The 12,949-nt window shown below is 38.7% G+C and overlaps 1 protein-coding gene across 3 annotated transcripts in view; it reads left to right on the top strand.

The window, feature by feature from the left end:
- stau (double-stranded RNA-binding protein Staufen) overlaps nt 1–12,949 on the top strand; it is a 326,000-nt gene that overhangs the window by 262,687 nt on the left and 50,364 nt on the right. For all 3 annotated transcript variants that reach the window (XM_070095188.1, XM_070095180.1, XM_070095173.1), the window contains one exon: nt 5,974–6,171. In XM_070095188.1, the coding sequence (XP_069951289.1) occupies nt 5,974–6,171 (198 nt within the window). The remainder of the gene's footprint in view (nt 1–5,973; nt 6,172–12,949) is intronic.

Here is a 12,949-nt window from a genome sequence, read left to right as displayed (position 1 = left end):
ATAATAAAAAAATAATAAATAATAATAAAATATTCACCTATATGTCTCACTGTGAACACTTGGTGTACACATCCCCCTACCCTTCCTAAAGCCTCCTTGTTCTGAAGATACAATGGGACCTCGGCACTTGAACTTGATTTGTTCCAGAAGGCTGTTCAAGTGCTGCTCTGTCCGAGTACAAGACTAATTTTTCCTAACCAGTTTTCTTCTTGATTGGCTGTTATCACTAACTCTCTTAGGCTCCATGGTGACTTATTTAACCCATAAACGGTCCAAACGTATATATACATTCTTACTGCTAGCGCCCCAAGCATAAATATACGTTTTATTTTTCCTGCCTCCAAATTTGGCACTATTGGCCTGAGATGCCTGGTTAGTATAGAATGGGTCTTAACACTTGGTGTGCACCATATTAAAAAACTCAGGGACCACTTAGTACCTTGTGGGAGCACCAGCTAGAGCAAACAATGGGGCAAACACCAAGGATTCACTGATGTAATGTCATATTAACACTCCCCTTTTAACCCTTTCAGGGTCCATGCCGTAGATCTACGGCTTTACGTTGAGGATCCAAAGCGTAGATCTACAGCATGAGCTCAGCTCACTCTGATAAGCTGTGAGAAGTAAATTTGGGCCTAGATATGAGAGAATACATCTGTGTGGTATTTGTGCAACACATAAAACAAATCCTGCAACACAGTGCAAAATGAGAGAAAAAAAACTTAGACCATAATTTTCGATTAAAACAGCGACTTTGCAGTGTTTTTCTGTATATTTTTTATGGTTGTATTTGCAATTTCTTGGTCTCATTTGATAGAATGGAATATATATTACAGAAATAGAGATGATTTTGATTGGTTTTAGTATTGGAAATGGCTTGAAATTGAGCTCAAAGTAGTGAAAATGTTAAATTTTTGTTGATGTTCAAGAGTAAACAAATGACCTCACATATCTAATATGCGCCAGCTGGTGGATCTAATATACGTTCACAAATGTGGTTGTATTATTTATACAATTATTATAATATCGCATAACAGTAAATCATCTACTTTTTGGTTTGAATAAAAATTCATTATGTGAATAAAAATCAAAATGGAATTCATTTGTAAAGCCTGAAAACGCAACTAATGAACAGAGGAAATGTTAGTTTAGTTCTAGGAATGCCTGCATTGTTTATTCTGGACCCTATTTTGAAATTGGAATATTTTGAACTTTGCACTGAATTGGCCAAATTACCAATTTCCGATCACATTATTTTCTAGTTGAAACAGTTGATTTGGTGATTTCTTATGCTCAATCAATAGAATAGCAGTAATACTACTGAAATAACTAAGAATTTGGTCGACTGGAATAATGCAATTGGCCTAAAATGGGAGTGAAAGTCGGCAAAATCACCGATGTGTAAATATCGCTGACACATCAAAATTCATGAGAGCACAATTTCGTTAGTTTCCCACCAAATTTCGTACTTTTTTGTTTTATTACCTTCAGAAAAAGATTCTTTACCATTTCATAAGAAAATTTTTTTTTTTTTTAAATTCTTGGACACTGGTACACCCTTTGAAATTTGGCCTTTGGACCCTGAAAGGGTTAAGAGGAAAGTGATGTTAACCCCAAGTTTAGGGTCTGTCTATCTGTCTCTGTCTATCTTTACCTATATCTGTCTCTCTCTGTCTCACAGGTACACACAAATGCAGTTATACATAGTGTAAATTACCTAGGATAACCTAAAAAATCCGAAGTGCTATACTGTGCTTGTAGATATAATGCATAAGAATACCTGTTGGTTCACAGTGGCTCTCTCTGAGACAGAGAGAGAGACAAGCATAGATACAGAAAGAGACAAGCAGACAGAGAAATAAGACAGAGAGAGACAGATAATCAGAGATATGAGCTCATCAAATGTCATCCCTTATCTCTGCACCCTCTCTGGAGCCCATGAAATGTCATCTCATATCTGATCTTATCACTGCCCTCCTGGATGCTTCTCACTGAACACTTGTCTTACACATTGCTTCAAGGGAATTTCTTCCTTCTTCCTCCTCCTCCTTCACTTGTCCTTCTTCTTCTTCTATACTCCCGTGTATCCAAAACATTGCTGGGATCTATAAATACTTTGTATATATTCCTAGACAATAGTAAATGACCAAGGCAGGTGTAACTGTCCACCTGTAAATGTGTTTGTGACAATTTGAGTACAATTTCAGTACCTAATATTAGTGTCAGAATAAAGATTGGTTATGAAATGACAAGAACTACAATAAATTGTAATTATCAGAACATAAAAATTATATAAAATAATATAAAAATGAGAAAATATGGTATATCGGCAACACTTCTGCAAGTGGCAGGACTCTGTGTTGCCATCAGGTGAGCATTAAGTACCAACTTTTCAGCCTCATATCTCAGTAAGTATTGACCCTTATTTTTTTTATTTTAATCCTATAACACTTAGAAAAATGTGCTCTTTATTTTCATTACAAAAAAAAAAAATTATTTTTCAAAATATTCGAGGCACTGAGGTAGTGAACGTATATATATGCTTGGACCGTTTACGGGTTAAACAAATAATATAAAAAAAAATCACCAAAACTGTGAAGAAACACGAAATAGTTTACAGCGAAGTTCTGGCAGGTTGTGTTTGTTTGGTCAAGTGCCAAGCAAACAGTCAACTACCAAGCAATTTGATTACCAAGCAAAGTGTTCGAATACCGAATTGCTCGAGTATGGAGCTGTTCAAGCACCGAGGTTCCACTGTATTCCCTCCATCTTCCTGATACCTCTAACTTGCCATCTAATAACTCTCCTCTCCTATTTTTACCTGTCAAATCCATTCATTCCCTAGGCTTTCTCAAATTATTAATCTCACTCCTAAGCTTTTTCTTATTCTCAACAAAATTTTTTGATAGCATCTCACCCACTCTAATTTGCTTTCCTTTTACATTCCTTCACCACTCTCTTAACCTCTCTTTTTCTCTCCACATACTCCTCCCTTCTTGCATCACTTCTACTTTGTATAAACTTTTCATATGCTAATTTTTTCTCTCTTACTACTATCTTTACCTCATCATTCCACCAATTGCTCTTCTTCCCTCCTGCACCCACTTTCCTGTAACCACAAGCCTCTGCTGAACACTCTTAACACTACATTCTTAAATCTACCATTCTTAAATCTACCCCATACCTCTTCATCCTCATTGCCTATACTCCCACTAACCCATATTTCTTCCAATAGTTGTTTATATCTTACCCCTAACTTCCTCCTCCTTCACTTTATAAACCTTCACCTCTCTCTTGCTTTGAGTCTCTTCTCCTTGCATCCCATCTACCTTTTACGTAAATCTCACTGTAACTACAACTAAAAAGTGATCTGAAAAATCTGTGGAACCTCTGTAAACATGCACATCCTGAAGTCTACCCATCAGTCTTTTATCTACCACTACATAATCCAACAAACTATTGTCATTACCCCCTATATCCATGTATACTTATTTATCCTTTTTTTTTTCCTTAAGATATGTATTACCTATAACCAAACCCTTTTCTATACAAAGTTCAGTCAAAGGCCTCCCAATATCATTTACACCTGGGACCCCAAATTTACCTACCACGCCCTCTCTAACCATTTTTCCTACTTTAGCATTTAGGTCCCCTACCACAGTTACTCTCACTTGGTTCAAAACTTCCTGAAGACTCGCTTAACATCTCCCAAAATTTCTCTCTCTCTACAAGTGTGTATGCACCTCTTCTCCAGGTGCATACACACTTATTATCATCCACTTTTTGCATCCGACCCTTATTTTAATCCACATGATCTTTGAATTTATACATTAATATTCCCTCTTCTCCTTCCATAACTAATCCTTCAACATTATTGCTACCCCTTCCTTAGCTTTAACCCTTAAACTGTCCAAACGTAGATCTACGTTTTTTCAACATTTGAAAGCATGTAAAAAAACGTAGATCTTTTTTTTACATTTGAAAGTGTGTAAAAAAACTTTGATCTACTTTTTTATATATATATATATATTTAAAAATATGTAAAAAAAAACGTAGATCTACTTTTGGAGCACTACGCGTGTGAACATAGATCTATGTTTGGACAGTTTAAGGGTTAACTCTTTCAGATACTCCTGACTTAATCCCTTTTATTTCTCCCCACTGAAACTCTCCACCTCTTTCAGCTTTGTTTTGCTTAGAGCTAGGACATGCAACTTCTTTTCATTCATAACATTGGCAGCCATCTCTTTCTTATATGCACTACATCCACTCACATTCAAACATCATCTTATCCTTTTTTTAGTAAGTTATGCAGGAAAAGGGGTTACTAACTCATTGCTCCCATCATTTTAGTTGCCCCCTATGACATACATGGCTTATGGAGGAAAGATTCTTTTCCATTCCCCTTTTAATTTTCCTTTAATAGTTCCCCTCTTTTTTTTTTTTTTAAGTCCATTTGTTTTTTAAACTACCTCACATTATTGATCTCACTATCCAAAATTGTTTCTTATTCTCTTCAGCAAAATTTGCTCATAAAAGACTTAATATTCTTTACTGGCTCTCGTTTTTGCATTTCCTTGCTACTCTTTTAGGCTCTCCTTTCCTCCCTATATACTGTGGTTTCTGTATATCATTTTTACATTATTAAAGCCTAATCATTCAATTAATTATGCCTCTTCCTACCAGCACCCATTCTCTTATCCCCATTAATGTTTGCTGCACACATTAGTGCTGCATTCTTCAATTTACTCCATAACTTAACTTCCTCATGTCATTTCCTATACTCTCTCGAGCTTACCTTTTTTTCCCACTGATTGCTTATATCTTCCATAGACTGTCTCCTACTTTAGCTCATTCACTTTTGTTTCTTTTTTACCCACTGATTCTTGGACAACCAGCAGGCATGTGTGAATGTGCTAGATAGGAGTGAGTGAAGGCAAGTGATTTTAGGGACTTGATGAGCTGTTGAAGTGTGAGCAAGGTAACATTTGTGAAGGGATTCTGGGAAAATGATTAGCCAGATTTAAGTCTTGGAGGTAGGAGGTACAGTGCCTGCACTCTGAAGGAGGGGAGGAAATATTTGCAGTTTGGAGGGGCATCCGAACTGTAGTATCAGCATACTTCTGGCAAGATAGTGATAGAGTGAGTAATGGTGAAAATGTTTCTCCTTTTTTGGGTCACTACTGTGGTGGGAGGTGGCCAGTACATTAAAAAAAACAAGACTTTAATAAATAACATGCACATCCATAAGTCTACTCATTAGTTTTTTATTTAACTAATTCATAATCTAGCAAACTGTTATCATTGTGCCCAACATCATATCTCATACTTAATCATCCTCTAATATAGTCTCCAAAATTGTTTAGAGCAGAAAGATAGATTAGTTTTCTGCACATTCTTTTACAACCTTGTAGGATATTTTGTCTTGTTCTATTGCATTTCTGTCTTTATCCTACACTGTATCAGTTTCTTTAACTATTCTTGTGTTATTTAGTATCATATTTCCTCCAATTTAGTTACTTTTTTTACTCGTGAAAGAATAGATGGATAGAAAATTTATTACATTCGGAGTTATCAGTATTTATTTAATAATTCAGTAAAGCAGAAAGTATGTGCAGAGTGGGAATAGTCTTCCAAGAAATTGAAGAATGGCGTTTAGCTATTCTGGAAATAATCATGGTGTAGTAGTACAAAATGTTGAAGAGTATTCTTAATTAACCCTTAAACTGTCCAAACATAGATCTACGTTTTCGCGCGTAGTGCTCCGACCTTGATTTTCCCCATAAGAAAGAATGTAAAAAAAAAAAAGTAAATCTACATTCGGAGCACTACGCGAGCAAACATAGATCTGCTTTTGACAATTTAAGGGTTGAACATCACATTAAGTATAGAATCTGTATAACAGATTTTTGCTATACTGTAATGTGCTCTCAAAATGGAAATTGATAATCAAATATTTTTCCCTCTTACTAGGGACCTCCACCCACTGGTCAGCCGACTGCCATGCATCCCCCTCAGCAGCAGCAGCAGCAGCAGCAGTCACCCATGACAGGGCCACCTCAGCAACAACTGCAGCCACAGCACCAGCAACAGCCTCCTCCTCAGCCACAAGTATCACAGCAACAGCAGGTGCCAGTGCAGCAGCAGCAGCAACAGTCTATGGTTAATCAGGTAAAAGTAGTACCATTAGTTTAAAATATTGTATACTGTACTTTATTTTTAATTAAGTATTGTTTTGCAAGTGTTTGAATGTTGTTGTTATTGTTTGGACATATTATGGGAAGTTGAATTTGTTCTACTAAGAAAAGACTCAAACAAAATGATCTTAGCAGATTCTGAGAAGCTAAAAAAAAACTAGCCAGAAATAGAAAGTAAATTTCACCCTAAATTTAATCATTATTTCCTGAATATTTATGCTGTAACTCAGTGCAGAATTTGTTAAAGTTTGGGTAAAAGGGTCATTGAAGCTAAAATTTTGGGTTGCCTTAACCCTTTGAGAGTCGACAGGCCCTCTCCGAGACTTGTTCTCAGGGTCGGCCAAATTTAAAAAAAAAAAAGTTATTTTTTCTTATGAAAAGATAGAGAATCTTTTCCCTATCATAATGACACCAAAAGTATGAAATTTGATGGAAAACTTATGGAATTATGCTCTCGCGAAGTTAGCGGTCTCGACAATGTTTACGCATCGGCGATTTTGCCCACTCTGAGCCCTATTTTCGACCAATTCCAGTGTACTAGTCGACAAAAATCATAACTATTTCTCTAGAACTCCATTTTTTCTATTGAATGAGTACAATGAACCACCCATTTACTGATTTCAACTATCCAATACAGTGGTCAGAATTTAGCAATTTTGCTAATTTCACACAAATTTCAGAAGATGCCAATTTCCAAATAGGGTCCAGAATAAACAAGAAAGACATTCCTGGCACTAAAATAACATTTCCTCTGTTCGTTAGTCACATTCCCAGGCCCCTCTTGTATTTCTTTGGCTTTCCACTTTCAATTTTTATTCTTACAAAAAATAGAAGATTTACTGTTATGCAGACTGCTGTATTAGTGTAGAAATGGTATAAATAATATCAGCGCACTTGTGAAAGAATATTAGACTCACCAGTTGACGTGTATTGGACGCTTGGCATGATTTGTTTACTTTTGAACTTTGGTAAAAATTGAACACTTTTCATTGTAAAACCTGTCAAAATCATCTTAATTTCTGTAATATGTTTTCCATTCTATAAAATGAGACCAAGAAAACTAGAATGCAACAATAAATATCATACGAAAATTCAGTGCAAAGTCGCTGTTTTATTCCAAAAACATGGTCAAAGTTTTTTTTTTATTATTATGCACTGTGTGCTGCAGGATTTTTTTTATACTGCGCGCACTGACCACATAGACCCATTCTTTCATATGTATGCCTACCAGCTTTCTCCCACTAGATTTGAGGGCGCTAGAATTTAGGCGTACTAGTTCGTCAAAAATCATGGGTCGTAAGCCGTACTAGTACGGTCGAAACCCTCAAAGGGTTAAAAATAAATTGAACAAGTGTGTGAGTGAGAAGGGTTGGATTTGAGAAGGCCCTATCTAGCATGAGCTAGGAAGCTTTTACCACAGAGACAAAGAAGAAAAGATTAGGCCCCAAAAACTCTTCAGTGTAGTGGTGAAAGGAGGGCAAAACAGGGACTGAAACTGCTGACAGAATGACAGTGGATGGGACAAAGGTGTGATAACTTCACAGTTCAGAAGCATAGGACTCTGTGCAGGTGTGCTTATTGGGGACTACATCTGATGTAAGATGCTGTTTGTATGTGATAGATAGAGATCTTTCTGTGCACCTGTAAAGAATTGATGTGCTCTAACATTTTCTAGATTGTGACAAGTGACACAAAGATGGTGTTGCCCTGGCCTTGAATACAGACTGTACAGCCTTAAGCTGGGTGTAGTCCACACTGACTCCAATAACTGAGCAAAAACTAACTGTAGAGTGTGTGACAGTTAGCATAGTTGGCATAGGAGTCGGACAGATCAGGAAGGGTATCACTGTCACAGAAATGTGACAGAGACACAGTGGTAGCTCCTCCTGTAGATTTTCTGTGTGCTCACCAAGCCATAAGTAGTAACCTTTCCCCAGCTTCCAACAAGTCTTCATGAGCAGATCATGTTCACCTTACAGCAGTATTCTTATCTAGCTAATGTTTTCAAAAAATTACATAACTTATGAGTTGTGTAACTTATTTTATATAGTATATATTCTTTCTTTCAACACACCGGCCATATCCCACCGAGGCAGGGTGGCCCAAAAGGAAACACGAAAGTTTCTCCTTTCAAATTTAGTAATATATACAGGAGAAGGGGTTACTAGCCCCTTGCTCCTGGCATTTTAGTCGCCTCTTACAACATGCATGGCTTACGGAGGAAGAATTCTGTTCCACTTCCCCATGGAGGTAAGAGGAAATAAACAAGAACAAGAACTAGAAAGAAAACAGAAGAAAACCCAGAGGGGTGCGTGTATATATGCTTGTACATGTATGTGAAGTGTGACCTAAGTGTAAATAGAAGTAGCAAGATGTACCTGAAATCTTGCATGTGTATGAGACAGAATAAAAAGACACCAGCAATCCTACCATCATGTAAAACAATTACAGGCTTTCGTTTTACACTCACTTGGCAGGACGGTAGTACCTCCCTGAGCGGTTGCTGTCTACCAACCTACTACCTAGGATATATATACATTTTTTTTTTTTTTTTTCAACAAGTCGGCCGTCTCCCACCGAGGCAGGGTGACCCAAAAAAGAAAGAAAATCCCCAAAAAGAAAATACTTTCATCATCATTCAACACTTTCACCACACTCACACATTATCACTGCTTTTGCAGAGGTGCTCAGAATACAACAGCTTAGAAGCATATACGTATAAAGATACACAACATATCCCTCCAAACTGCCAATATCCCAAACCCCTCCTTTAAAGTGCAGGCATTGTACTTCCCATTTCCAGGACTCAAGTCCGACTATATGAACATAACCGGTTTCCCTGAATCCCTTCACTAAATATTACCCTGCTCACACTCCAACAGATCGTCAGGTCCCAAGTATCATTCGCCTCCATTCACTCCTATCTAACACGCTCATGCACGCTTGCTGGAAGTCCAAGCCCCTAGCCCACAAAACCTCCTTTACCCCCTCTTTCCAACCCTTTCGAGGACGACCCCTACCCCTCCTTCCTTCCCCTATAGATTTATATGCTTTCCATGTCATTCTACTTTGATCCATTCATTCTCTCTAAATGAACAAACCACCTCAACAACCCCTCTTCTGCCCTCTGACTAATGCTTTTATTAACTCCACACCTTCTCCTAATTTCCACACTCCGAATTTTCTGCATAATATTTACACCACACATTGCCCTTAGACAGGACATCTCCACTGCCTCCAACCGTCTCCTCGCTGCTGCATTTACCACCCAAGCTTCACATCCATATAAGAGTGTTGGTACTACTATACTTTCATACATTCCCTTCTTTGCCTCCATAGATAACGTTTTTTGACTCCACTTATACCTCAACGCACCACTCACCTTTTTTCCCTCATCAATTCTATGATTAACCTCATCCTTCATAAATCCATCCGCCGACACGTCAACTCCCAAGTACAGTGGACCCCCGCATAACGATTACCTCCGAATGCGACCAATTATGTAAGTGTAATTATGTAAGTGAGTTTGTACGTGTATGTTTGTGGGTCTGAAATGGACTAATCTACTTCACAATATTCCTTATGGGAACAAATTCGGTCAGTACTGGCACCTGAACATACTTCTGGAGTGAAAAAATATCGTTAACCGGGGGTCCACTGTACCTGAAAACATTCACTTCTTCCATACTCCTCCTCCCCAATTTGATATCCAATTTTTCTTTATCTAAATCATTTGATACCCTCATCACCTTACTCTTTTCTATGTTCACTTTCAACTTTCTACCTTTACACACATTCTCAAACTCATCCACTAACCTTTGCAATTTTTCTTCAGAATCTCCCATAAGCACAGTATCATCAGCAAAAAGTAACTGTGTCAATTCCCATTTTGAATTTGATTCCCCATAATTTAATCCCACCCCTCTCCCAAACACCCTAGCATTTACTTCTTTTACAACCCCATCTATAAATATATTAAACAACCATGGTGACATTACACATCCCTGTCTAAGACCTACTTTTACCAGGAAGTATTCATCCTCTCTTCTACACACCCTAACCTGAGCCTCACTATCCTCATAAAAGCTCTTTACAGCATTTAGTAACTTACCACCTATTCCATATATTTGCAACATCTGCCACATTGCTCCTCTATCCACTCTATCATATGCCTTTTCTAAATCCATAAATGCAATAAAAACTTCCCTACCACTGTTCACATATATGCTTCAATGTAAACACTTGATCTACACATCCCCTACCCACTCTGAAGCCTCCCTGCTCACCCGCAATCCTACATTCTGTCTTACCTCTAATTCTTTCAATTATAACCCTACCGTATACTTTTCCTGGTATACTCAGTAAACTTATTCCTCTATAATTTTTACAATCTCTTTTGTCCCCTTTCCCTTTATATAAAGGGACTATACATGCTCTCCGCCAATCCCTAGGTACCTTCCCCTCTTTCATACATTTATTAAACAAAAGTACCAACCACTTCAACACTATATCCCCCCTGCTTTTAACATTTCTGTCACGATCCCATCAGTTCCAGCTGCTTTACCCCCTTTCATTCTACGTAATGCCTCACATACCTCCACCACACTTACATTCTGCTCTTCTTCACTCCTAAAAGATGGTTTACCTCCCTGGCCAGTGCATGAAATTACCGCCAGTACAGTGGTCCCTCAATAATCGTCCGGCCTGAAAGTCGTCCATTTCGGAAATAGTCCTGTTTTTTTTCGTCAAAATATTGGCTCGCAAATGGTCCGGTAACTCGCTAATAGTCCTTCGTCCCGGACGTGTACTCATGCTCTGAGCCGCCTCGGCCTTTCCTTCCCAGCCATTGTGCCATTGTTTACCAGTGAGCGACGGTCCCCTCACGTGCTCCAGCGAAATATTTCATAATATTCCTTTTATTTTAGTGCTTGCAAGTTATTTAAGTGCTAAATAAGCTACCATAGCTCCAAAGAAAGCTCCTGGTGCCAAGCCTTTGGTAAAGAAGGTGAGAAATACGATTGAATTTAAGAAAAACATTATTGAACAATATGATAGTGGCATACGTGTGGGCGAACTGGCCAGGATGTATGACAAATCCCGTACAACCATATCTTCCATCATAGCCAAGAAAAAGGAAATCAAGGATGCTGTTGTTGCAAAGGGGGTAAATATGCTGACAAAAATGAGATGACCAGTACTCGAAGATGTTGAGAAGTTACTATTGGTGTGGATAAATGAGAAACAATTAGCAGGAGATAGTCTTATGACGTCGCTTATTTGTGAAAAGGCTAGGCAGTTGCATGACGATTTGGTAAAGAAATTGCCTGCAACTAGTGGTGATGTGAGTGAATTTAAGGCCAGCAAAGGCTGGTTTGAGAGATTTAAGAAGCGTACTGGCATACACAGTGTGGTAAGGCATGGTGAGGCTGCCAGTTCGGACCACAAGGCGGCTGAAAAGTATGTGCATGAATTCAAGGAGTACATAAACAGTGAAGGACTGAAACCTGAACAAGTGTTTAATTGTGATGAAACAGGCCTCTTTTGGAAGAAAATGCCAAAGAGGACCTACGTTACTCAGGAAGAAAAGGCGCTGCCAGGACACAAGCCTATGAAAGACAGGCTGATGCTAATGTTCTGTGCTAATGCTAGTGGGGATTTCAAAGTGAAGCCATTACTAGTGTACCATTCTAAAAATCCCAGAGTGTTCAAGAAAAACAATGTTATGAAGAGTAAATTGTGTGTGTTTTGGAGATCTAATAATAAGGCATGGGTCACAAGGGACATTTTCGTCGAGTGGTTCAATGAAGTGTTTGGCCGTAGTGTGAAGAATTACCACCTGGAAAAGAAATTGGATCTCAAGTGCCTCCTAGTAATGGATAATGCACCTGCTCATCCTCCAAACTTGGATGACCTAATTCTGAAGGAGTTTGGGTTGATCACAGTAAAGCTTTTGCCCCCGAATACCACTCCTCTCCTCCAGCCCATGGACCAGCAGGTCATTGCAAACTTTAAAAAACTCTACACCAAAGCAATGTTTGAAAGGTGCATGAATGTGATCTCAGACACTCACTTGACCCTAAGGGAATTTTGGAAAGAACACTTCAGTATTCTCCATTGCGTAAGCCTTATAGGTAAGGCTTGGGAGGGAGTGACTACCAGGACTTCGAACTCTGCTTGGAGAAATTTGTGGCCAGATTGTGTCCACAAGAGGGATTTTGAAGGGTTTGGGGCTGACCCTGATGAGCCTATGTCAGTTGTTAAATCCATTGTGGCACTGGGGAGTTCCATGGGGTTGGATGTGAGTTTGGAGGATGTGGAAGAGTTGGTGGAGGACCACAACGAAGAGATAACCACTGAGGAGCTGCAAGAGCTTCAGCAGGAAGAGCAACAGATCGCAGCTCAGAATCTTGCTGCAGAGGAGGAAGAAGAGAGATGGAGGAAGGTGCCTTCTTCAGAAATTAAGGAGATTTTTGAAATGTGGGGTAGGATGGAAAGATTTATGGAGAAACATCACCCAGAGAAGGATGTTGCAAGCCATATCAGCAACTTGTACAGTGACAGAGTCTTGGCCCATTTCAGGGAAGTTTTAAAGAGACGCCAGAAACAGAGCTCTCTGGACAGTTTTTTTGCGAGACAGGACTCCAGTGACTTTCAAGGTGGTCCTAGTGGCATTAAGAAACAGAGAAGAGAAGTAACCCCAGAAAAGCAATTGGTACCCGAGGTGTTGATGGAAGGGGATTCCCTTTCCGAAC

This window comes from Cherax quadricarinatus, chromosome 4 (assembly GCF_038502225.1).
Source record: "Cherax quadricarinatus isolate ZL_2023a chromosome 4, ASM3850222v1, whole genome shotgun sequence".
NCBI classification, from domain to species: Eukaryota; Metazoa; Arthropoda; class Malacostraca; order Decapoda; family Parastacidae; genus Cherax; species Cherax quadricarinatus.
This window is presented reverse-complemented; position numbering and strand designations above follow the sequence as displayed.